This window comes from Saimiri boliviensis, chromosome 14, assembly GCF_048565385.1.
Source record: "Saimiri boliviensis isolate mSaiBol1 chromosome 14, mSaiBol1.pri, whole genome shotgun sequence".
Lineage (NCBI taxonomy): Eukaryota > Metazoa > Chordata > Mammalia > Primates > Cebidae > Saimiri > Saimiri boliviensis.
Window position 1 is genome coordinate 59,019,221 of NC_133462.1, and position 25,636 is coordinate 59,044,856.

At 41.6% G+C, this 25,636-nt stretch overlaps 1 protein-coding gene across 9 annotated transcripts in view; it reads left to right on the plus strand.

Moving 5' to 3' along the window:
- Positions 1–25,636, plus strand: part of SRGAP2 (SLIT-ROBO Rho GTPase activating protein 2) — a 270,134-nt gene that overhangs the window by 214,438 nt on the left and 30,060 nt on the right. For all 9 annotated transcript variants that reach the window (XM_010341021.3, XM_003930445.4, XM_010341022.3 and 6 more), the window contains exons 10-14: positions 473–670; positions 9,362–9,446; positions 12,761–12,788; positions 14,975–14,999; positions 23,630–23,690. In XM_010341021.3, the coding sequence (XP_010339323.1) occupies positions 473–670; positions 9,362–9,446; positions 12,761–12,788; positions 14,975–14,999; positions 23,630–23,690 (397 nt within the window). The remainder of the gene's footprint in view (positions 1–472; positions 671–9,361; positions 9,447–12,760; positions 12,789–14,974; positions 15,000–23,629; positions 23,691–25,636) is intronic.

Here is a 25,636-nt window from a genome sequence, read left to right on the forward strand (position 1 = left end):
AGGTCAGGAAGAAGTAGGGATAGGTCACTTAGTTTGCAAATGAGCAAACAAGTTCATCAGTTTGTTGAAGGGCATGAAACAGAACCTGAGGCTTTGCAGTACTAGGCCCATCACACATTTTAATTAGCTGTTTATATGATGGGATTGGTTCAAATTTATTTTATTCTCTTTCCGTTAACACTTGTATTATAATGCTAATATTAAATTTCCAAAAGTAAACATTAAAAGATCTTGGTCAAGTACACAGCATGAGAGGTTGTAGTAGCTTTTAGGTTTTCACTGTAGAGAGGAGCATGCTGTAGCAGAGTCCATGTGATGTTTATCTCTCACTTAGCACTGTCCAATGGGAAGCCAAGCTGCACACTCTGATGGCATCCTCTGGCCTTCCCCAGCCCACTCTCTTCAAGCTTCTCCATCACCTGCTGTTTTGCAACCCACCCTTCATGCATTCTGTTGGCCCTTGTCATGGCAGGTGAAGAAGACAATGGAGGCCACCCTGCAGACCATCCAGGACATTGTGACTGTCGAGGATTTTGATGTGTCTGACTGCTTCCAGTACAGCAACTCCATGGAGTCTGTCAAGTCCACAGTGTCTGAAACCTTCATGAGCAAGCCCAGCATTGCTAAGAGGAGAGCCAACCAGCAAGAGACAGAGCAGTTCTATTTCACAGTAAGGGAACATTATGGCTTTTAAAGAGTGTCAGCATGTACTGCATCACACAAGGGAGATTTGGAACTCAGAGTCCTTGTTAAGTGTCTAAAGGACAGATGTTGAATATCTTAGATATGAATGTGGGCATACTCAGAGGCCATCCCTGCACTTAAAGGTGCAAACATTTACAAGTTGTATATGACTAACATGGCCCCTACAGAGAAAGATGCCCCCAAGTATACCACTAAGATTTTCTTTTCTTAAGAAATTTTTAACAAGCTAGTAGGCTTTCATTATTTCCTTCTCAGGCACAGTGGATCGTGAAAGGGGAACTTCTAATTATTACCAAAACTTAAAGGATGGGTAATATGCAGCATTACTATTTTACACATAATTCCAAAACATCGTATTTTCTTATTCATGTGTCTCTAGTCTTCTTTTAGGCAGTCAGACCCTTTTTTCTTTTCTTTTTTTCTTTTTTAAGTATTGTTAACAGTCCTTTGGGAGGTTGCTACTGGTCTTTGGTGCTGCTTTTTAATAATTGAGTTATTTTGAGCTTGCCAAGTAGGATCTTGCCTGGACTAAAATTTATTTCCTAATCTTCTGATGTCCAAGAAAGGAAAAATTAAGTTTGCAGATGTGACATGAAATATAGCTAGTGAATATGCATACTGATTCTGAATGAAAGGAATTAACTTTTCAGTCAAGAAACAGTCTGCATGCAGTAAATTGAATTTTTCCTGCAACTGGAGCAATTTGTTTAATTCTTCTTTGAACACTGCCCTTTCTCTATTAAGAACACTAATGATTTGCTAACGTTTTTTTAAAGAAATCTGTTTTTTTAATTAAGCTTAGACTTCCTCATTTTTTTAAATCCTAGCAAGAACTGCTAAAAGGGAATAATTTATCAGTACTATTCTTCTAAAACAACTTTTTAAAAATTATGATGCAAAGCCAAATATGCTCATTATATAAAATTTAGAAGCAAAAAGAAGGAAATAAAAATTGTCCATAATTCTACCTCCTAGAGATAATGGTATTAGAATATTTTTCTTTCTCATCTTTTTTCTATGTGTGCACAAACACATATGTGAGCCCATATTTATAATTTTATTATAAAAAATAGGATACTGCTGTACATACTGTTTTACAATCTAAGTCATATAATATTCTTTAAGCATATTTATGAGTAAAATTTTAAAACCTATACCAAAAAAAAAATAGAATGACATTTTGGCTCATTCTTTCATTTTTGTAAAACATTTGACATACTGCCTGGTTTGTAGTGTTCAATAAATGCTAAAAATTTATCTTCACCATCATCATTAATTTATTTATTAATCATTATTAAGTCACTCATGGATCATTTTTTGAGGATTTATTATTGGCCAGACACTGTGCTACACACTGGGAATGTTGCGAGTATAAGATAAAGAGGGACATGATGGGGGATGGGTCATAGAAAGGGAGAACTTTCATTTTTACTTCGTGTATATCTAAACAGTTATACTAGGTTGATTTTTGTAATTTAAAAAATGTAAAATGTAAAAATGCGTATATACACTTGTGGGTGAATGGCAGCCAGGATGAGTGGAGTTGGGGAAGCATCACACACAAAGTGACTTTTGTGCTTGATCTTGAAGAATGAGTGAAGCAGGCAGGGAGTCGGGAGGAGAATGGCATTCCTTGAGGAAAGAGCAGCATGTGGGAAAATATAAATGCATGCAAAAACCTGGCTTACACGTTAAGAGAACTTTCTGACTAATGAGGGACGTGCCACTGCCCCAAGCTTCATTATCTAAGGAGCTTGTTGAACACTCTCTAGAGGCTTTTCATAATAGGATTGTTTAGCTGGTCTGTCTGGACTGCTTAGATACAACACTATTTAAATAACCCAATCTCATTACATTGCTAAGATTTCCATTTTTTTAGGTTCACTAAGAAATTTTGGACCAAAAAATCTTGTATTTTAAGATAGTCTTTGTTAAAACTGCTTTTTGGCTTTAAATGAATTCTGTAACATTTGTATTCAAAGTTGACCTATAGTAAAGCAGGAATGGCCATATTCAAACTGGTAACCTCTCAAATCCTGCCCATCCTTTCACTTTCTGTCTCAATACATAGATGTCCTCCAACCCATTTCCTGTCTTTTGTGGCCCTAATGCCACTTAATCAAAATTGTGTGCAAATTTCCTTGGCTAACAGGAACAGTTTTGTCTGGGCTTGCCTAGCAGTGGAATTCTGTGCAAGTTCATCATTTTTGTGACTGGGGCTTGAAGTGCATCAGATAATTAATTTCATGATAAAAGGGTTTTTTGGGGTGGTGAAATAGACATATATGGAAAATGGGATACCCACATTAAGCAGAGTAACTGCCTGTTTACCGTACAACCCATACAAAGTCAATACAACTGCAGATAGGCTTTCTTTAGTCTGTTGCCCCTGCACACATTGCCCTTGTGTTTCTCTGTGCCCTTCAAAAACATCAGAGCATCCTGGAAGATCCTGTCTTTTGGAAGGTTAGGAAGAGGTCCCTTGTAACAGCTCAACTCCTAGGTAGTGTGCCTAGTGACCAAGAGGGCTGCTAGGAAAGCTATCTGACCATGTGTGGCTGTCATTGGACTGATTTGCCCAGATAACATCAACTGGGAATTTGAGCATGACCTATAAAGTTGCTTGCAAGAGTCTCAGGAAAATAATTGCAGAGTTAAGAAACTTGAAGCGGTTAAAAAAAAAAAATTATCTAACCCAACCTCATTTGAAAGATTAAAAAAATAAATAGGCCAGGCATGGTGGCTCATGCCTGTAATCACAGCACTTTGGGAGGCTGAGGTGAGTGGGTCTCTTGATGCCAGGAGTTAGAGGCCAGCATGGACAACATGGTGAAACTCTATCTCTACTAAAAATACAAAAATTAGCTGGGTGTGGTGGTTGGTACCTGTAGTCCCAGCTACTCAGGAGGCTAAGGTGGAAGGATCACTTGAACCTGGGAGGCAAAGGTTGCAGTAAGCCAAGATTGTGTCACTGCACTCCAGCCTGGGTGACAGTGAGACTTTGTCAAAAGAAAGAGAGGGAGAGGGAGAGGGAGAGAGAGAGAGAGAGAGAGAGAGAGAGAAGAGAAGGAAGGAAGGGGACAGAGGGAAGGAAGGGAGGAAGAAAGGAAGGGAGAGAGGGAGGGAAGCAAAGGAAGGGAGGAAATAAAAAAAATAAAATAAATCCAGAGAGGATGGGTAGCTCACAAAAGCTGGACCCACCACTCTGGTTGCAGGGTCTCTGGCCACAGGCTGCTTCTCTAATACCCTGTGGAAGAAGCAGAGTTAAAGGGAAGGGCTGAAGAACACCTCAGCAACTTTAGCCTCTTATTTGCCCTCAGTGGGGACATGTTTCCTGATCTTCTTGGCTTTGTGTTTATCACTTACCTTCTGTAACACATAGTTCAGCAATGTCTACTTTTTACCCATTGTCTTTTTTATTGTGATTGTTAAAAATAGATCTTTTTAAAGGATGCAGAGATTTCAAAAGGTATACAGGAAAGTGTACTATAATGTTTCTTCCCATTCCTGACTCCCTCCCTCTGCTAGTGATTGAAACAAACCAGTTTCTTCTGTGTCCTTCCAGAGATACTCTATGCATGGACAACAACTGACATATCTGTAAATACCCTTTAATACAATAAAGTACATTAGAAATGTAATGAAAAAAATGGAAGCCAAAATAGAAGTATTCTACTTATACAGTTCTTACCTTTTTTTTTTTTAACCCTGTACATGTCAAGGAATCTACTTATACGATTCTTTACTTTTGTAACGTTATATATCTTATTTTTATGTTAGTCCAAAAAGATCCTCCTCCTTTTTTAATGGCCGGACAGAATTCCACTGCCTGAATGTGCCATCATTTGTTTAACAAACTCACTGCTCATAGACGGTGATGCTTGCTGTTTAGCCAAGGTTTACCAAAGCTTTTTAAGGCTGTCATTTCTCTTAAGTATTTCCTTTTACGGGGAATTGAAGAGTTAGGTTCTTATGGGGGATAGAGCAGTGAAGGGGTTAAGGATTATGGCCAATAAAGTAACAAAGCTAAACAGTCTGAATTCTTAGGGACAGGTTTGAGGAAGGTAATAGGAGAGGAGGCAATGCCTTGGCCACTGGAGCACTGAGAGACCACTAGACTTGGAACTTGTGGTCTGAGATCTTTTTATCTTGATAGTCCCTTGCAGGCCCTTGGTAAATGTGTGCTAGCAAGCACAAATGAGTGAATGGCCCTGTGTTGTCAATTAAACTGGGGAGACATGCTCCATTTAAGGTTTACTCTATTATGGATTCTATCTGACAGCTGTTTCCTATTTTAAAAATTGACAGGAGGAGGGGAAATGTCAGCGTGCTTGCGTGGTGGGGAAACAGCCACTTTAATGACATCTGTGTATCTCTGAGCATGGGCTGGGTAGGTATACTCACTCCTCCTGCCTTGCTGCAGTGGATACTTAGGGTCTTGGGTTCATACAGATTAAATCCAAGGCATAAGCAAGATCCAGTGAGTTTTATACCCCCATGGTAAGAGTGTATTTAAAGGGAAGAGGTTTTTAAAAATGAAATTTGAAATGCATTCTAGTGCCTCTATTTTTTTTTTTAAGGCCCAAAACCTTCTGCTTTCGTGCTATTTTTATTTTAGCACAAAGCAAAGAAGTTTAGGAAAGGGATGCTTTGAGGTTCACTGAGGAGGTGATTCAGGTATAAGGAACATCTTTTTGAGTGCCTGCTCTATGCCAGGCCCTGTGCTAATCATAGTAATGCTTGTTAACCAATTTCGTTCTCAGCAACCTTGTGAAAAAGATATTATTCTCATTTTTCAGATGGAAAAACTAAGACTCAGGGGGTTAAATGATTTGCTCAAGGTTAGAAGAGTTGGTGAGTGGTAAGACTAGAATATTCCAATTCATGCTTTTTCATTTTAATGTAACTGAAATGTCTGTCAAGGAGGGAAGGTGCAGAAAGAAAAGTTATTGTATTAATACTTTTCAATAAATAAAGCTCACTGCTGACAGTTAATAACCAATTAGGAATTATTAGGAAATGAATTAATGAGATCATAAAAACGGAAAATTGAAGTTTCACAATGGCACTAAGGAAAATACCCAATAGACTTTTTGCTTCTCTTTCTACTTTTTGAAGAAATTCTGTTTTGTGATTATTTTAAGTATGAAAGTTGTTGGGGGTAAGCAGGGGTCAGCCTGTGTTTTTGGAACTTGATTTTATTTTGGTGATACCTAGAATAAAATATTACCCTTTCTTTTGCTTCTTCGTTGAGGAAAATGGAGTTTTAGGTGTTTGGTGAAGGAAGCTGGGTATAGGGAATGGAACGAAAAAGAATTACCTATTGTTGGAACATGGCTTAAGTAAAGAAAGTGATCCTTGTTGTCCAAGGAAGGGATTTGGAGATTGGAGATGCAGTCCTTTTCCTGGCCCCCTGGGCTCCAGAAATCATTGAAAACCACCTATTCTTCCCTTGCCTTCTTCAGCAGTCTCACTTCCTTTCTCTGTGTGTCTGTCCAACAGCAACAGAAGCCTTCTAACTCACTTTCAACAATTAAATATAAGGTCACTTAGCCCCAGCGAATCTCTCATATGAATGCGTGCTGACTTGTGGATGGGATGGGGGAGTGATAAAATAACATGCCTGCAGACTCTGAGATGCCTTTACATTTCCATATCTGGCTGGATGGGAAACTCCCAACTGTGGTTTCCATGCCAGTATTAGAGATGCAGTTCATACCTTGACACAGTTATGATCCTTCAGGATTTAATGGAACCTGAAGTAATTCATCATACCTCTTTACCAGGTTCTTTATTTTAATGGTTCATCGAGTGACAGCCAGAGCTAACTAGTGAATTGTGAACATGAATTTTAAAAATGATTTCCAGAATAACAAGTAAATACAGGAGTAAGGAGAAGGAATTTGCATCCATATCCTTTTAGAATTGTGGCTGTTTTCTGAGCGATCTAGTCTTGTTTTGAAGGTTAAGACTTCTCAGTGAATTTTCCTCACTAGGAAACCTTTAGAGTCCCCTGGGATAACCTTCCAGAGAGAAGTTTTTGAGGCTTGCATTGCCGGCAGTGGATATTTCCTGAAGGCTTTCCACCTCTGGGCCCTCAAGTACTGTTCCAAGCCCACAATTAGGTATCGGTTAGGGATTAAGATGTTACCCAGGGAAGAATGACAGCAGGTGAGCTGGCATCTGGAGCAGATGGGAAAGGGAAGGTGACAGCAGAGCCTCTTTTTCTGCAGATGTTCTTGTGCAAAAGCATAAAGGGACAGAGGGAACAGATCATGAATAAGGCAGCAGAAATGATTTGGTGTAAGATCTGGTTTTGACTTGTTTTATTTTTAATTTAGAGAGGATGGGCACACTAGGGGCTTGGTTTGTAACTGCTAAGGAAAGGTCAAGTCAGAGAAGAGTGAGACTGCTCATTCATTTATTCATCATGCATTTATTGAGTATCTGCTAGGCGTGGTACTAAGCATCAGGGATGCAAAGAATAATGAATGACATGGTCTCTGACCATAGGGAGGAATCAGTCTGGAGAAAAAGGCATATGAGTAATAAACCCTCCGTGACAGGGCTGTATGAGAAGTGCTGTCCTGGAGATATGCAAGGTACACACAGGACCATCTGGGTGAACATGGTAGGGCTAGGGACTGCATCCCAGAGAAAGCAGATTTTTCCTTTGTTTTTAAACAAGAGAGAGTCAGATCCAAGCTCTTATCTAAAAGTTCACACTGTACAGAAAAGTATAGAGTAAAAAGTAACTCACATTTGTTCACTTTTCTTTTTTCTTTTTCTTTTCTTTCTTTCTTTTCTTTTTTTTTTTTTTTTTTTTTTTTTTTTTTTAAGATGGGAGTCTTGCTCTGTTGCTCAGGCCGGAGTGCAGTGGCACGATCTTGGCTTACTGCAAGCTCTGCCTCCCAGGTTTAAGCAATTCTCCTGCCTCAGCCTCTTGAGTAGCTGGGATTACAGGCACACGCCACCATGCCCAGCTAATTTTTTTATTATTTTGGTAGAGATGGGTTTCACCATGTTGGCCAGGCTGGTCTCAAACTCCAGACCTCGAGTGATACATCTGCCTTGGCCTCCCGAAGTGCTATGATTATAGGCCTGAGCCATTGCACCTGGCCCTATTTGCCTTTTATTTTTATCACTTTTAATCCTAAGTGGTAATCTGTGAAATCAAAGGTTTGATATATAATTGTGTGTTTTGCTTAATATACTTTAAAAGACAGAACTATTACAATTTTAAATGGTGTATCTACCTAACTACCTCAGTGATCTCACATATCACCAGTAGTTGATGAATCACACTTTGGAATGCCCAGCCCTTTGATGTCTGCATTCAGACATAGGCAGATGGCCCTGATTTGGAGGATGAACCACTGCAGCAGCAGACAATCAAGGCAAACTAAGACCCCAAGAGTGGCTGTGGAGGAGAGTGGAAAAGATACTTTGTTAAGAGTCCAAAGGCCTTGGGTTGGGCCTGACACTACCACTTGCTAGCCTACAACTATCAGGAATTGATTTGATACCTCCCCTTCCTTGAGATCATCTTATCTGTAATAAGGAAATAATATCTTCCCTATGTGCCCTACAGAGTTATTTTCATGAGAGTCAAATGAGAGAATATGTGCTAGAGAGCTTTAAAACCTCCTATGTTGCTGCATGCATAGAGTGTTAATACTATGAAGTTTAGTTCTGCTTCTCTCCTTCTGTCCTGTACCGTGATGGATGGGGCATTTTGTCATAATAGTTAAGAGTACATACTGTATTGTCAGATTGCCTGTATTTGGGTACTGACTTCACTGCTTACTTACTGTTTGACCTTGAGCAACTTAATTAAACTCTCGAAACCTCAGTGCTCTCATGTGTAAAATGGAGATGATGATGATGATAACAGTTTCTAGGGTTGTTTTGAAGATTTGATGAATTGTCTGGGGACATATGGTCTCTCACTGGGAAGCCAAGGGTTGAGTGAGAACAAATCTGAAAGTGCAGCACAGCAATCATATTTTGACTGTCAGAGCAGATGGGATCACATTTCCAAAACGTCATCTTGCATTTGGGCCTGGATGTGTGTTTGCAAGTGGGGGATGACAGCCGCTTCCACTGAGTGCTCAGAAATCAGAAGCTTTCCATAAAGACTCCATGCAGAATAGAGAAGGAAGCTGTTGAGGATATGGCTCAAACAAAGATGCTCCACATGCCGGGCTTGCAGCTGAGGCAGGGACTGAGCCTACCACTGGCACTGCTTCTGGTGTGATGGAATGCCCCCCTTCAGGGCCAGGGCAGGAAAGGGCAGGATGTCAGTGGAGGTGCCAGATAGCAGGTATGTGTCCTCACACAAAGAAGACTGGGGCTCAATGAGTTCATCCACCCTCCCTGCTCTTCCTCAGTGAAACTGCAGAAGGGCTCTAGGAAACGTTTCATTATACTGGCCATCATGAAACTCCCAGAAAAAACACTGAGGAGGATATTAATCCGCTATGAAAATCAGCAGCTTCCCATATGCTCAGGGCCTTAAAGAAATGAAAAAATGGACTGGTGGAAATTGGGTCAGAAACCAAATGACCCCTAAGAAGGGGAATTGTCCAGCTAAGCATCTATGATTTTTTTCTTCTTCCGGAGTCTGATTGCTCTTTTTCCTCCTCCTCTCTTACAGAAAATGAAAGAGTACCTGGAGGGCAGGAACCTCATCACCAAGTTACAAGCCAAGCATGATCTTCTACAAAAAACCCTGGGAGAAAGTGAGTGTGGGAACCCTCTGCTGGAGGCTTGGCAGTGAGGCCAGCTGGAGCTTTCTTGCTGAGCACACGCCTCCATCCTCAGCCAAGTGGATCTGATCTTGTTATATGAATGCCTTTCTTTTCCTGGCCTGTTTGATGTGGAAGCACATGCCCCAAATGAATGCTTGAGTAATGGGGAAAGGCGAGTGTTTAATGAAGCACTAACACGTATCATCTATTTGTTTAAATGGAGCGTGCCTGCACTCTACTTAGTCTCCCCACTTTCGCCTCCTCTGCCACAAGTAGGGTAGAGAGGCTGAGAGGTTATTTATTCTCCAGTTTGTTAAAACTCCTACCTCATCTGTGGCAGCATTGAGACTGCAGCAAGAAGGTACGGAGCTGTGAGATGAGATACACAGCTGCTCTGAGAGGAGAGAATTCTCAAATGCAGGAGGGATGGACAGACTGCTGCTTTCTATAGCTTCCAGAAAGAGCATCAGTTTCCTTCTGCTTTGAAAGCTTCTAATGCTGTTTAAGTGGCAGCCCTCTCTCCTGTGACTATGCTGAGGCCATGGTGCTGAATGGACTGTCTTGTCTCATAGAATGATTTTAACCAGACCCTGGAAAGTAGCGAGGCAGAGAACTGGACTGGCACTCTGGACTTTTCTCTCCTCGGCTGTCAAACAGAAGGTGGAGGTTGAAAGAGAAGTTTCCCCAGGGTTTTTTGGCACCCTGCCCAGATTTCCTGCCTAGCTCTCAGCATCCTATGATTAATGGGATTCCCAGGTTGGGGATGCGTCTGAATGTCCCACCACTCCTCCCTGCCCCACTAATCTCCTCACTTACAGAGAGGAAGGGAGAAGCTGCAGGGAATATGTGCTAACATGAGCTACAGGCAAGCCTATACCTACACAGAGCTCCAACATTTTAAAATAAATTCTTGAGCACTCTAGACAAACTGCAAAGTTTAGGAAAATGTGTAATACTCCTTGGGTCTTTGAACCCAGGAATTGGAACCTCACTTTTTATACCAGAGCTGCCCACCCACCTTTTTTGCCCTCTTTTTCATGCCTTGGATGATTTCCCAGAAGATTAATTTTTCTGTAATCTTTTATCTAATGACTTTTTTTTTTTTTTTTTAAGTAGGAGTTTTGCTCTGTCACTCAGACTCGAGTGTAATGATGCTATTTTGGCTCACTGACAACTCCAACTCCTGGGTTGAAGTGATTCTCCCACCTTAGGTAGCTGGGATTACAGGTGTGTGTCACCATGCCAAGTTAATTTTTGTGTTTTTGGTAGAGATGGGGTTTTGCCATATTGGCTAGGCTGGTCTTGAACTTCTGACCTCAGGTGATCTACCCGCCTCAGCCTCCCAAAGTGTTGGGATGACATGTGTGAGCCACCACACCTGGCCAATCTTAAGACTTTTTTTTTTTTTTTTTTTTTTTTTTTGAGATGGAGTGTCACTCTCTCACCCAGGCTGGAGTGCAGTGACGCAATCTCAGCTCACTGCAACCTGTGCTTCCCAGGCTCAAGCCTTTCTTCTGCCTCAGCCTCCTGAGTAGCTGGGACTACAGGCATGTGCCACCACACCCGGCTAATTTTCTATTTTTAGTAGAGATGGGTTTTCACCATGTTGGCCAGGCTGGTCTCGAACTTCTGACCTTGGATGATCCACCTGCCTTGGCCTCCCAAAGTGCTGGGATTAGGGGCGTGAGCCACCGCACCCGGCCAGATCTTAGGACTTCTAAGGTGTTTTCTTTTATGTGATGAAAGCCTGTTAGATAGTTTCTATTCTCTCTTCCTCACCACCAAAAGGACTCAAACTAAACAAGTTTGAGCATTGAGAGCCAAACTTTGTTTATAGAAAATCTTTACTCTTGGGTTATCAGATTGCTTCATGGAGAATCAAGACAATCTAAGCATAGTCCATAAGTAAGACAGAGAGCGAGGTGTTGGGTCATAAAAATGCGTGCATGTACGCTCACATTTGTGTTTGTGAGTGAATGGGTTTACTCACATATTTATGTGCCAAATGTGCTACTATGGAGGGACTAAGGTTGACCATTCATTAGTGCTGCAAATTGCCATAATCTAAAGATGAAAAGTTCTAGCAATAAAGAAAAAAAAAACTGTAAATCTTTCTGTGTTCAAGTCATCATGTCATTGCCTTCTGAATGTATTTGTCACCATAATGCAAGAGTCCTGTGTTCTTACCATGGAGGGATAATTGATGTGTATGAATATTCCAGAATGGAAATGGAACAGATGTTGAAAATAATGGCTCAGAATAATATTTTTGCACATAAGAGCTGAGCCTTTGGTAATGAGAGACAGGGGTGGGGGATGGCATTACTCGAGATTAGCTGAACTGTAAGCAACAATCAGGAATCTTTAAAGGCGAGGAAAGGCCCTGCACTCCCTCCCCCAGCCCTTGGAGTTGCCTTTGTAAGAGCTTGGATGAGGAGGAGTGTGGGAGCTGATTTCTACTTCTCCAGCTCAGCACCTGCCAGGGTTTGCCCCTGGTTTAAATAATGCAGGTCTAAAAACAGATCAAGCTTCATTAACTGTGGACCCAAAGAAAGCAATACAGATTTCATTAATTCCCATGTAGATGTGTATGTATGTTTTTTTAAAACATGAGAATACTTCTTATGAACTTGAAGATTTTCAGTTTCATTTTTTAAAAAGCTAGCAATGACCCATTAAGCTCTTAAGGTCTACTGTTGGATTGCGAACCGTGATTTGATAGCAGTGTCAACATGTCTCTCCCATCTCCCTTGCCACCTCAGTCAAACCTAACAGGAGAATTTCCTACGAATCTAAAACTAGAACATCCATGTCTTCTCTATTCTCTCCCATAAACAACCCCTCTTACTTGTTCTCCCATGCCCCAGTTGTGTATGTGTGTGTGCATACGTGCACGTGAGCATTCATATACTAGGAGCAAACAAACTTGGCCTTCCACCCCACCACATGCACATCCAACATAAGAGAAGCTAAATTTCATCTCTGGGAGAGCTTCTAATAATTTATTCTATTAAGTATGATCTGTGTTGCTGTTGTTCCCCTACATCCATTTCTGTGTTCCCATTGGGAAGCAGACCCTAAAGTTTAGGGGAACCAACAACCCTGGACTGGGAATCAGCATCAGAAACAGTTCTTGCCCAGAAAGAGGATCTTGGTGCTTTCTCTTTGTCTCTCCTCTCTTTTGCCACACACTGTTATACTATGGCCATCTAGGGGAGATAGGCGTGGTAGTTACTAGGAGTGGGTCTCCCTCCTTCACTCCTTCTCCTTTAACATAATGCGTTTTGCCTTTGTCTTTCCAACAGGTCAGAGGACAGATTGCAGTCTAGCCAGGTGAGTGTGGCCTGGGACAGGCCTGGGAAGGGATGGAGGCCTAGGAAGGGGTAGAGCAATCAGTCTGGGAAAGAGCCAAGGAATGAGTTGTAAGGGCATTGAATGACTTTGCAAAGCAATGCCCTGTGGTGGAGGTTGTTTCCTTCCCTTTGACTTGCTGACCCCATCTGATCTCAAATAGAAATGAGGTTTTCAGCCAGGCATGGTGGCTCACGCCTGTAATCCCAGCACTTTGGGAGGCCAAGGCAGGTGGATCACAGGGTCAGGAGATCGAGACCATCCTGGCTAACACAGTGAAACTCCATCTCTACTAAAAATACAAAAACAAAATTAGCCAGGTCTGGTGGCACGTGCCTGTAGTCCCAGCTGCTCGGTAGGCTGAGGCAGGAGAATCACTTGAACCTAGGAGGTGGCGGTTGCAGTGAGCCAAGATCACACCACTGCGCTACACTCTGGCCTGGGTGACAGAGCGAGACTCTTATCTCAAAAAAAAAAAAAAAAGAAAAGAAAAAGAAAGAAAGAAATGGGGTTTTCTGGGACTTCGAGAAGGAGCTAAGCAGAACTGAGTGAAAGGAATTATCATTTGCTGAAATAGTCCCAGAGACCCCCAAAAGCCACTGAATTGCAAGGAACATAAGCATTCAACTATAGAGGATCCTGGTAACCTAACCGTAGCTGCTAAACTTCAACATATGAACTTTGGGGAGTCTCTGACCCAGAGAAAGAAGATCAGGAGATGGTATTTGATTATTTTTATGCCCAGAAAAGAAGGCAGCCTCTAATTAGTAGTGACTGTTGCTGGATAATGAAATATTACATTGCATTGGCTTGCCAAAGAGCATTGGTAGAAATATTTGCTTGATGTACAAGTATGCACCCCTCCCAATCTTTCCCCACCTTCCGCTTCCTCCTCCACCCCAGCCAAATATTTTCCCTCTCACTCACGGTGCTGCTATGAGAATATTTGTAAGCTGGTGGAGAACAAGGTATTCATTCAGCCAACAATTCTCAGATGCCTAGAAATGTGCCAATTTAACTAGAGAAAGGGCTTTAATGGGTTAGACTCCTTAGAGACCCTTGGTTAGCCCATTATATCAACCACTTATATCTTCCAACACACACAATAATCATGAGGCCATTTACAATTATAGGCTCATTATTTAGAGATAGCTTCATTTGCCTTTCATCGTTTTGTCATTGTGAATTACAATAAAGATGCCATTAATATACCAGTCTTGATGACAGGAGGGAACCAGGATAATGAGATTCTCTGAAACACATCTTTTTGGTGTTAGAGTCTTAGCGTAAGTTCACCTGAGGTCCTGACTCTGGAAGGCTCTGTGGGACTGAAAAGAGCTGAGTTGAATTTCCTGATGCTGAGTTATTTTTCTATGAGACCTTGGGCCACCTCTTTCCCCTCTCTGAACTTTGGTTTCCTCTTCTATAAGACCAGAGCACTTCACTACATTCAAGGAGCTCTAGGATTCCAAAGGGGTTCCCCAGGAGTGGCCTGGTGGCAGGGGCAGAGCAGTGACCAGCAGCCAGGTTCTGGTCCCATCCCTCTGGTCACACGGAGCAACACAGCCCTGGCTTCCTTGGTTTGGGTGTTGTGCCTCTGAGTCAGATTCTGTTTGAGAAAAGGCTTCTGAGGCTAAACGCAGCTTGGAAAAACATTGACCTGGAGGATCCCCAAGGTTCTTTCCAAACTGGATGTTCTACACTCTAAATCCAGAAAAATTGCCCTGTGTAAAGATAGCAATCTTTAAGGATTTCCTAGAGAAGCAAAACAAAAGGAAAACTGTAGCATCCTTTGGTGTTTACCAGTGTCTCCTTGCAGACAAAAAATACTCTTACTGTCTAACCCAAATATATTTTACTACAAACTGAACCAGTTCTCTCCTATTCTAATTCTGAGTAGTGGTAGACATTAAACACAGGATGTCTGTACTTTTGTGGAGGGGTGGGGAAGCTTTATTGTGGAAGTAATGTATCAAGTCTCTTAGCCATTTCTGGGACTGAACTGAATAATGTCACATGTTTCATTAGCCACCACACAGATTGTTTTTAATTATTGAAAACTTTACTTCTGGGTTTAAAAGTGATTGTTTATCTCCTTTGTCCCAATTTTCTCTTTTTCTTCCTTGTTGCTGGATTGGTCCACTCTGATTTGGCGGGATTGGTCACAGGCGCAGCTCAACTGTGAGGAAACAGGTAAGAGCCCAACCAGGACCAGGCTGGTCTGGCCTGAAAATACAGTCCATCCCACAGGCGTTTATTGAGCACCACTGTGACAGACACTTCTGACTTCATGCCTGCATTTGGAATATATGATTTAGTCATGGTATATTTAATACTGTGGCAACATCATTGATTTAACTAGTTGAAGAGGCCATAGTCTTGTTCCTCTCCTTTCTGGTCATTTATCTTCTTGCATACTAAGGGTTTGGTTTCATTGGTGCAGATTGTTCCAGAACTGCCCATGGCATCCTTTTCCGAGACCACAGAAGAGGCTTGACACTTCCTACATATGCGCTAACATATCAGTAACTCACAGCACCTAATTACTTAGACCAGACAATCTCACTTTAAGTTGGCAGATTTTGTTTGATTGTTTCTGGTGGTGTAGTCATTCTAGATGGATTCCTAAGATATGCTAACAATGCAAAGATAAGTCTGGTCTAGGAATGATAGGCAAGAGCCATTCAACTCTCCAGTTTGGTACATGATCTTCAGTGTTGTATTAAAATCTGCCACCGGGCAGCCAGCTCTCATTACCCATATTAGGAAGGATCTTAGAGGGCGGTGGCATGGATAATCCACATCAATGGATAATCTAAACGGCACTTGTGCTTGTTCAAAAAAAAAGTAATTGAAGTGTTTTTTGCAGTAGCAAATTTGACTTCCTAATTATACTTTATGGCAAACACTGAAATGATTTTTTGTCCCCTAAGCTCATACCAGCTATGCAGTAGACAGCAAGGAGGGCAAGTGGAGAGAGCTCAGAAATATCTTTGTGTCTGCTCAGGGGAAAGCTAATCCAGGCTTTAAAAAATCATTTTGGGTAATTCTCAGTGGCTCTAGCCACAGGGAGATAATCGAATAAAGAGGACACATGATTTCTGTGGTATCGGCAGCCCCAGCCTTTCTTCAGCTCATCTGACTGCTCTGATGGGGTGGACCATCAAGCTGGGGAACTTGGATGATACAGGCCTCACTTGTCTTAGCTTTGCCGTCACTATTTTCCCCTCTCTACTTTGGATCTTATCTTAATGCAAATGCCATCAGATGCAATTATACATTTTTTAAATTATAAAAATTTAATTGCAACTCTCCTTCCTCTTGTTCCTCTCTTTCTTTCTTTTTCCTCTTTCTCCCATAATTTCATTTAAAACTAGAGAGGAATGGAGTGACTTCCAGGGATAATTTATTGCATTTAAAATTAATAGGTGCATATCTTGTAGAGGGAGCAAGCCATTTTCCCTTTAACACTAATAAAAGAAATGAAAGATGCCAGGTTCTTTTCAGTTCCTAGGCTGAAACTAGGCATCTTGCTTATAGATGGAGCATGTGTGCAAGGGCTTTGCAGCCTCCACTGTGGCTGCAGGAGTGCCAGAGACCACAGTTTGGCAGGTGATATGTGTCCTTGGTTGGGCTCACCATTGGAAGAGAACAGCACCCATCTGGTTTGCATCCTGCTGCCCCTAAGCAGTTTTAGGCAGAGTGTGTTTGCCTGGTGGTGCTAGATTTGCATAGCACTTACGGGATACGCCAAAACCCCCAATCAAATAAAGACTTTGTTTTCATTCTGTTGCCCCAGTTTCTCTCTAGCAGTTCGAATCTACTAGTGGATCAGCAAAAAGTTTTCCTAAAATGGTCAGAAAGGTAAAATAGTTAGTTACTTAGACGATGAGTCATCTTGTATAAGTAACCAGGAAATAATTGTCTGTGTGTTTGTTTGTTTATGGCAAATCAGGCAAACAAGAGGAAGAAGCTAGTAACTTTTGTTTTTGAGGGTCCCTAATGGGTTCCAGTCATTTTTGACCCTGTCAAAGAATAGGTTTAAACTATTCCAGATCTTTTTTAAAAAGAAGACACTTCCGCTGCTGCTTCCAGACCTTCCCTGCTCCCTGTAAGCTCAGCATTATTTCTCTCCTGGCCGTGACTTTTTATCTTCTTTGTTGGCCTTTCTTTCTCCATTTCTCTAAATTTAGCCATTTCTCCAGGGCTCTGTCCTGTCATGATGTCTCTCTCTATTCTTTCCTTTGTCACTCTTGTTCCCTTAGATGAATCTTTCTCTTCTCCCCTAAGCATTCTTTTGTTCTATAATGCTGTCCTTTTGAGTCTTTGGGTATAACTCCTCAGTGATCGACTAGACATTTATGCTTGAAAGTTGTGAAAGCACCTTCTACCTTCAGCATCAGTCTCACCTTCCCTCATCACATTTCGATTTGCGTAGCCCTTCCCCTCACATCTCGATTAAAGTTCAGAGGGACTCCATTAGTCACAGTCCCTGAGGCTCCAAATCTTATTTTTGATGCTTTTTTTTCTTGTTACTCACATATAATTTATGTGTATTTTTTCAGGATTTGTATTTTCTCCATTTTTGATGCTTTTTTTTCCTCGTTACTCACATATAATTTATGTGTATTTTTTCAGGATTTGTATTTTCTCCATTTTTGATGCTTTTTTTTTCTCGTTACATATAATTTATGTGTATTTTTTCAGGATTTGTATTTTCTCCATTGGTGAAAATGAAAATTGACAAATGTACAAATTAATACCTAACAAAAACTCTAACCTTCTTACTAATGTGAAATTATGTCAGGTAATGCATATTCAGAGATTTTCTGGCCACCTTTCTGATTGTTTTTTTCTTTTTTTTGAGACAGAGTCTGGCTCTGTCACCCAGGCTGGAGTGCAGTAACACAGTCTTGGCTCACTGTAGCCTCCACCTCCTGGGCTCAAGCAATCCACCCATCACAGCCTCCTGAATAGCTGGGACTATAGGTGTACACCACCATGCCTGGCTAATTTTTTTTTTTTTTAAGAGAGACCAAGTTTCACCATGTTGCCCAGGCTGGTCTCAAATTCCTGAGCTCAAATGATCCACCCCCGCCTCAGCCTGCAAATCACTGGACCACTGCTTTACTCTGTTTTCTAGCTTAGGCCCTACCTATCTCCCTCCACTTTTGATTTAAAGTTCCCTTAATCAGGTTGGATGAGAATTTGGCCTGATTCCTTAAAGGCCCCTTCTAAACCTAAGATTTCATGACCAAAAAAAAAAAAAGTGCATAAAGGAATTAAACTGACAAGGATTTAAGAGAAGGTAGAAAGGAAGAGACAAAGTGCATAAAAATGTAGAAACTGCTCAGTCTGGGCTCACACCTGTAATCCCAGCACTTTGGGAGGCCAAGGCGGGTGGATCACCTGAGGTCAGGAGTTCGAGACCAGCCTGGTCAACATAGTAAAACCCTGTTTCTACTAAAAATACAAAAATTAGCCAGCTATGGTGGTGGGCACCTATAATCTCAGCTACTCGGGAGGCCAAGGTCAAGAGAAATACCTGGGAGGTGGAGGTTGCAGTAAGCAGAGATCATGCCATTGTACTGCAGCCTGGGCTACAAGAGTGAGACTCCGTCTCTAAATAAATAAACAAACAAACCAAACTCCATCAACTCTACGCAAGGGCAATGGTGAAGTACAGGTTTTCGTGGCATCACAGGAGCTCACAGGCATATCCTGGGGAAATGAATTTACTCGTTGCTCAGAAACATTACAAGGGGAGAGGAGGATGGCAGGAGCTTTCAAAGCCTTTGTTTGTGACTTTGTCCATTTTGTGCTCCTATTGGACACTTAGACTCCACTGGAGCAATGGGGACTTGAAAAATGCTTGTGCAGTAGGACAGGTCATCTCTAGCCTACCCTTGTCTGCCATACATTATCCACTGGGAGCTGCATGTGAGTGCTGCTGGTAACCACAGACATGCAGGTTAATATTTTAACCTGCTTCCTGCCAACCCTTCATACTTACCTTTAACTACCATTGATATTCCATTTCCTGCACCTGCGGGCCAAATTTTGTACTCACATAACTTGTTGAAGCCAGTAGCCTGTAAGCTTTCCAACTTTCCTCCCTCTAGGTCATAATATATAAATCTAGGATCAACAAAACTATGCAGACACTCATATCACTATCTTTATTATTATTGCTGCTACCGTTTTTGATAATTTTTATTAATGCACAATTGTACATATTTACGGGGTACGTACACTATTTTGATACATGCATGCAATTTGTAATAATCAAATCAAGGTAATTAGGGTAACTATCACCTCACATATTTATAATTTGTGTGTGTGTGTGTGTGTGTGTGTGTCTATCGAGAACATTCCAAATCTTCTAACTATTTTGAAAATCTGATAAATTATTGTTAACTGTTGTCATCCTGCTGTGCTATCAAACATTAGAATTTGCTTCACTTATCTAACTGTACTTTTATACCCATTAACCAACCTCAATTTTTTTTTTTTGAGGTGGAGTCTTGCTTTATCACCAGGCCAGGCTGGAGTACAGTGCAGCCATTTTGGCTAACTGCAATCTCCACCTCCCGGTTCAAGCAATTCTCTCTGCCTCAGCCTCCCATGTAGCTGGGATTACAGGCAGGCACCACCATACCTGGCTACTTTTTGTATTTTTAGTAGAGATGGAGTTTCACCATATTAGCCAGGATGGTCTTGAACTCTTGACCTCAGGTGATCTGTCAGCCTCGGCCTCCCAAAGTGCTGGGATTACAGGCATGAACCATTGCACCATGCCCACCCTCAGCCTTTTTTAAAATTTTTGAGACAGAGTTTCACTTTTGTTGCCCATGGTGCAATGGTGCAATCTTGGCTCACTGCAACCTCTGCCTCTCAGGTTCAAGCAATTCTCCTGCCTCAGCCCCTTGAGTAGCTGAGATTACAGGCACCTGCCACCATGCCCAGCTAATTTTGTATTTTTAGTAGAGATGGGGTTTCACCACATTGGCCAGGATGGCCTCAAACTCCTGACCTCACATCATCCATCCGCGTCGGCCTCCCAAATTTCTGAGGTTACAGGCATGAGCCGCCTCACCTGGCCCCACCTCACTTCTTAACTCCTCCATTCCCTGCTATCCTTTCCAGCCTCTGGAAACATCATTCTACTCTCTGCATTCATGTGATCAACTTTTTTAGCTTATGTATACAAGTGAGAATATGCAGTCGTTATCTTTCTGTGCCTGGCTTTTTTTACTTAACACAATGTCCTCCAGTTCCATCTATGTTGCTGCAAGTGACAGATTTTATTCCTTTTTTTATGGCTGAATAGTATTCCATTGTGTGTGTATACTAAGTTTTACCCATTCATCTATTGATGGACGCTTAAGTTGCTTCCATATCTTGGCTATTATGAATAATGCAGCAATAAATGTGAGAGTGCAGTTATACTGATACTTCAGTGTACTGATTTCTTTTCTTTTGGATGTATATCCAGCAGTGGGCCTATTGGATCATACAGTAGATCTATTTTTAGTTTCTTGAGGAGCTTCCATACTGTTTTCTGTGATGGCTTTACTAATTTATATTCCTGCCAGCAGTGTGCAGGCATTCCCCTTTCTCGGCATGCTTGCCAGCATTTGTTTTTTTTTTTTTCTTTTTAATAATTGCCATTTTTAAATTGGAGTGAGATTATATCTCACTGTGTTTTTTAAAAGTTTACCTTTCTAATGATTAGCGGCATTGAGCATTTTTTCTATGTACCTGTTGGCCATTTGTATGTCTTTTGAGAATGCCTATTCAAATCATTTGCCCATTTTTTTAATCATCTAGTTTGTTTTTTTGCTATTGAGTTGTTTGAGTTCCTTATATATTCTGGTTATTAATCCCTTATCAGTTGGATAGTTTGCACATATTTTCTCCCATTCTTTAGGTTGTCTTTTCACTTTGTTGATCGTTTTCTTTGCTATGCAAAAGCTTTGTAGCTTGAGATAATCCTATTCATCTATTTTTACTTTTGTTGCCTCTGCTTTTGAAGTCTCACTCAAAAAATCTTTGCCCAGACCAGTATCCTTGAAGCATTGCCCCAGTGGGTTTTTTCAGTTGTTTCATGGTTCGGGTCTTACATTTAAGTCTTTAATTCATTTTGATTTGTTTATCTATATGGTGAGAGATAGGGCTGTAGTTTCATTCTTCTGCTGCCATTATTTATAAATGAGAAATATAATAACAAGTCTGTAAACATAAAAAGACTTCTCCCAAATTGAGCTTTTTTGGTATCTTTATAGTGGAACCCAGTTTCTTCCTTAGAGTAAGGAAGACAAAGATTCTTCCCCTGAGATCACCCTAGCCTAATTTGCCAGTCAGTGATGCCAACAAGAGGGCAGACACTGGCTGCTATAGCTGGAAAGCTGGAGGAAGCAGATGGGTTTAGGGGTCATGAAGACGAGCATTTGGGTCGCTGGGACCATCCTGACACCAATTCCCCTTTGGCATCATCCCTGGTTCCCAGAAAGCTTGAGAGCTAGAGGCTAAGCCAGTTCTTCTCTCAGCCTGACATCTCTGTGAGGCCCAGCTGCTTGCCTAATAGTGGCCAAACCCTATGGCTACAGTGGCAAATTCAGAGCCAGAGTAGGGATCCACGCAAACCTGTCAGACAGGCAGAAGCTACACGGACCCATCCCCCTTGAGAGTCCAGTCTCTGTCCTAACGTCTAAAGCCCTTTCTAGTTAAGTTCAGGCCCCTCTTGCTGATCTTTCTTCCACACAGCTGAATAATTGTACATTCTGCTGCATTATAAAACCCTGCTGGTTTAGACCAGACACGATGGTTCATACCTGTAATCCTAGCGCTTTGGGAGGCCAAAGCAGGAGGATTGCTTGAGGCTGAGTTTGAGACCAGCCTGGGCAACATAGTGAGATTCCATCTCTATGAAAAAATTAAAGATGTGCTGGGTGTGATGTGGGTACCTGTAGTTCCGGCTACACAGGGGGCTGAGGCAGGAGTATCACTTGAGACTAGTTGCTCAAGATTAAATTGAGTTATGATCACACCACTGTACTCCAGCCTAGGCTACAGAGGAAAACTCTGTCTCTAAAAACAATACATTAATTTAAAATATAAAATAAAACCCTACTGGTTTTGTGCAATATTTGGTATGCACACCTGGCAATGTTTGCTGAACGCCTAGGGTGCAGTATGGGTAGTGGTAAAGTGTTGGGTCTTCAAGGGAGATTGCCTGGGTTTGAATCCTAGGTTTACCACCTGCCAATTATGTGACCGTAGCAGCTACTTAACCTCACTAAGCTTTCATTTCTTCATTTTTCTTTTCTTTTTCTCTTTTGAGACAGGGCCTCACTCCACCACTCAGGCTGGAGTACAGTGGCTTGATCTTGGCTCACTGCAACCTCTGGCCCCTGGGCTCAAGCAGTCCTCCCACCTCAGCCTCCCAAGTAGCTAAGACCACGGGCGTGTAACACCATGCCAGGCTATTTTTAGTAGAACCAGGGTCTCGCCATGTTGCCCAGGCTGTTCTCACACTCCTGATCTCAAGCAATCTGCCAGCCTCAGCCCTCCAAAGTGTTGGGATTACAGATGTGAGCCACCACACCTGGCTTCACTTTTTCATTCTTCAAATGAGTATAATAATAATAATACCTACTCCATAGGATTGTTACCAGCACTGGTCCATCTAAAGGAGTTAGCACATGGTCTCACACCTCTTTAAATTTCTCTATAAATGGTAGGCACTAATGTTCATGTTCTAATAGGAAATACTACTCTCCTTGCCTCCAGTCCCCTCCTCAGTCTGTAAAAGGCAAATTGAGGCCCAAAAAAGTTCAGTGTCATGAGCCAGATTTTGAAGCAAAACAACAGAGCAAAGATTGACATCTGGGAGGCCTGCTTCTTTGCTTAATACCTATCAGTCCCCACTATTTAGTTTTCCTTTTCTTTCTTACCTTTATACCAAAGAAACCATCTTTCTGAAGCTTCCATTAGTTCATCTGGCTACCTTCAACTGAAAATAATTGAGCACCTCCTATGTGAGAGTATCATGGCCAACCCTGGACACCCAGGAATTGACATGGGATCTCTGCCCTTATGGAGCTTGAGCTGTAGTGGTGACAAGCGCCAACAAATATTCACATCCACACATTGGAGTCACAATCAGGGTTGAGGAGAATATGCCCCCAGCAGGAGCAGCTCATGCAGAGCCATGAGGGAAAGGAGGACTTTGCAGAACAGAAAGGTGGCCAGCATGGCTGTAGCAGAAGCTAGGGGAGAGGACGGACAGTGGAACTGGAGGCAAAAGCACGATCTCGACATGCAAGGCCGAATTAAAGGGCGTGATAAGAGGTCTTTAAAAGAATTTAGATCATGAAATTTTAAAGATTACCTAATCACTATGTGAAGGAAGAGAAATGTGGCTCAAAAGATGGCAAGGATGGGAATTGAGGTACTGGTAGATTGAACTGGGTTGGTGGCAGTTGAGATAGAGAGAAGTGAATGGATTTGAGAGATATTGAGAAGCCAAATGTGACAGAATGTACTGATTGATTAGGTGGTGGGGAGGGCAGTGAGAAACTGGTTTGGGATAAAACATGATCAGTTTTATTTAGGGCATGCTGACTTTAAGGCATCTGTGTAGCATTCCATGTAGATGGTTGTACTTTTGTGCTCTGGAACTTGGAGGACAGGCCAAGTGCTTCTTTGTAGACCGGCCACTGATCCCCTGAGACAGTTCTGCGCAGTTTGGCCCATTTTCTCTGACCCTGGGCTATACCTATTCAAAGATTCTAATGTTGTGTTTCCCTTTGGCTTTTCAGGACTCCAGCCAGGCAATTCCTCTGGTGGTGGAAAGCTGTATCCGGTTTATCAGCAGACACGGTAAGCAGGATGACAGCTTTGTCCATATTTGTGCAAAGATTGGAAAGAACTTCCGGGAATTCTTTATAAAGTAAGAATAGAGATTGACTTTCCATCCTGACATTCTCAGAAAAGGAATAAATTCTTATTTGTCCATATAATGTTTGATACCTCAGGATAGCCACACCTAGACATTGAAAGAAAGGCATCACATATTTTGACCCAAAATGCCTCAGCCGCTTATCATTTAGCCTGAGAGTAAGTTTTAAATTACAGCTGTTATATAAATACAGCTGCTATTACATGGTAACAGTAGTTTGACCATTACTCAGAGTCTTTGCAAGTGTGGGTTATCTCTCACTGTACAGCCTGACTATTTTGTCACTTTCTGTACCAGACTGCTTTGAAAACAACTCCTTTCCCAATGTTGCAGCGACTCCATAAAATCAGTTTTTGTTCTGGTTTGGTCTCGCTGGATACAGCATGGCCAAGAGCTCAGTTAGTAGCTGGTCTTAAAGTTGTATCCAGCTTTTGAGAATCTGCAAAGGCAGGTGCCTTCTTGACTTAAGTGAAATCATATTCTCTTCTACTTGGATGAAGGTGAATCTTATAAACTCCATTCCTCACCAGTTACTGGTCTCACTGGACAGAATTTAACAATGAAAATAATTGCCAGACAATTGATTTCCCAAGAATTAGAGTGTTTAGAAAGGACAGAACTAGTGTTATAAAAATTTCTAGGAACTGGGCATCAGAAATTGTTTTTAGATGCTATCCTTTCTGGATAGGAAAAAGGGCAGTGTGACCTTTCTGGAGCTAAGGAACTATATAAATCTCGTCTAAATTCAGAGGCAGCTATTCTCTCTCCCTCCCCTTGCCTTTTTCTCTCCCTGTAAACTGGGACATTGCTCAGGTTCATTTTTGGAATAGTAATTATTACAGCGTGGTTACAATTTATCTCATTCTAATTAGCTATAATTTTTAATCTCATCCTTATTCATTTAAAGTAACAGCATTGTGTATCAGTATTGAACAATCAACAAATTTATCAAGTCCCTGATCAATGCTGGACACCATGCATTGCCAAGTAGGAAAACAGAAACAGGACTAATATATTTAAGTGGTTTTATGATGCAGTTGGGAGAAAATAAGTAAGCAAGTGATAAGTTAAACAAAAAGAGATAAGCTGTGGTAATTTAGAATAGGAGTATAAGAAATTTCACAAGATAGTAATAATTAATAGTCAAGCAATTTGCAAAGATAAGTCCAAACTGAGTTCAGGGGAGGACGAAATATTTGTGCCTAAGAGACAATAGGAAGAAGCAAGTCTGAGCCACTGTTCATTCAGCATGCATTTCATTCATTCAGCAAATACATATTGATTGCTTATTATATGCCAACAAAAAGTTTCTGGCTTCATGAATCTTACATTCCACTGAAAGGTGGATAAGCAGATGACCAGTTGATCAGCTAGTAAATACAATATGTCAGGTATTGTTGAATGTCATTAAGAAAAATAAAGCAAGGTGAGGGGATGGAAAAGAGAGAGGGGACAGTGTTTGAAGCTGGTTCAGGGAAAATGATTCTCTTAAGGTGGTGTTAGGACAGAGTTGTGAGGGAGTAAGGCTTGTGGATATTTGGGGAAGAGTATCTTGGGGAGAGGGGACAAGTGCAGAGACTCTTGCCGTATGCAGGAAGCCAGCATAGCTGGAGCAGAGCAACTGAAGGAAAAAGTGGCAGGAGATGAAGCCAGAAACCAGACACTTAGAGCCTCATGTGCTAGGATTGGATTTGATTCTGAGGGACATGGGAAGCCACTGGAGAATTCTGAACAGGGAGTCATCTTTTTAAAGGATCCCTGGCTGCTCTATGGAGATAAGACTGTAAGAAGAAGACAGAAAGCTACTGCAGTAACCCAAGGAGGACATGGTGGTGGCCTAGACCAGGGTGTTAGCTGTAGTATTTGC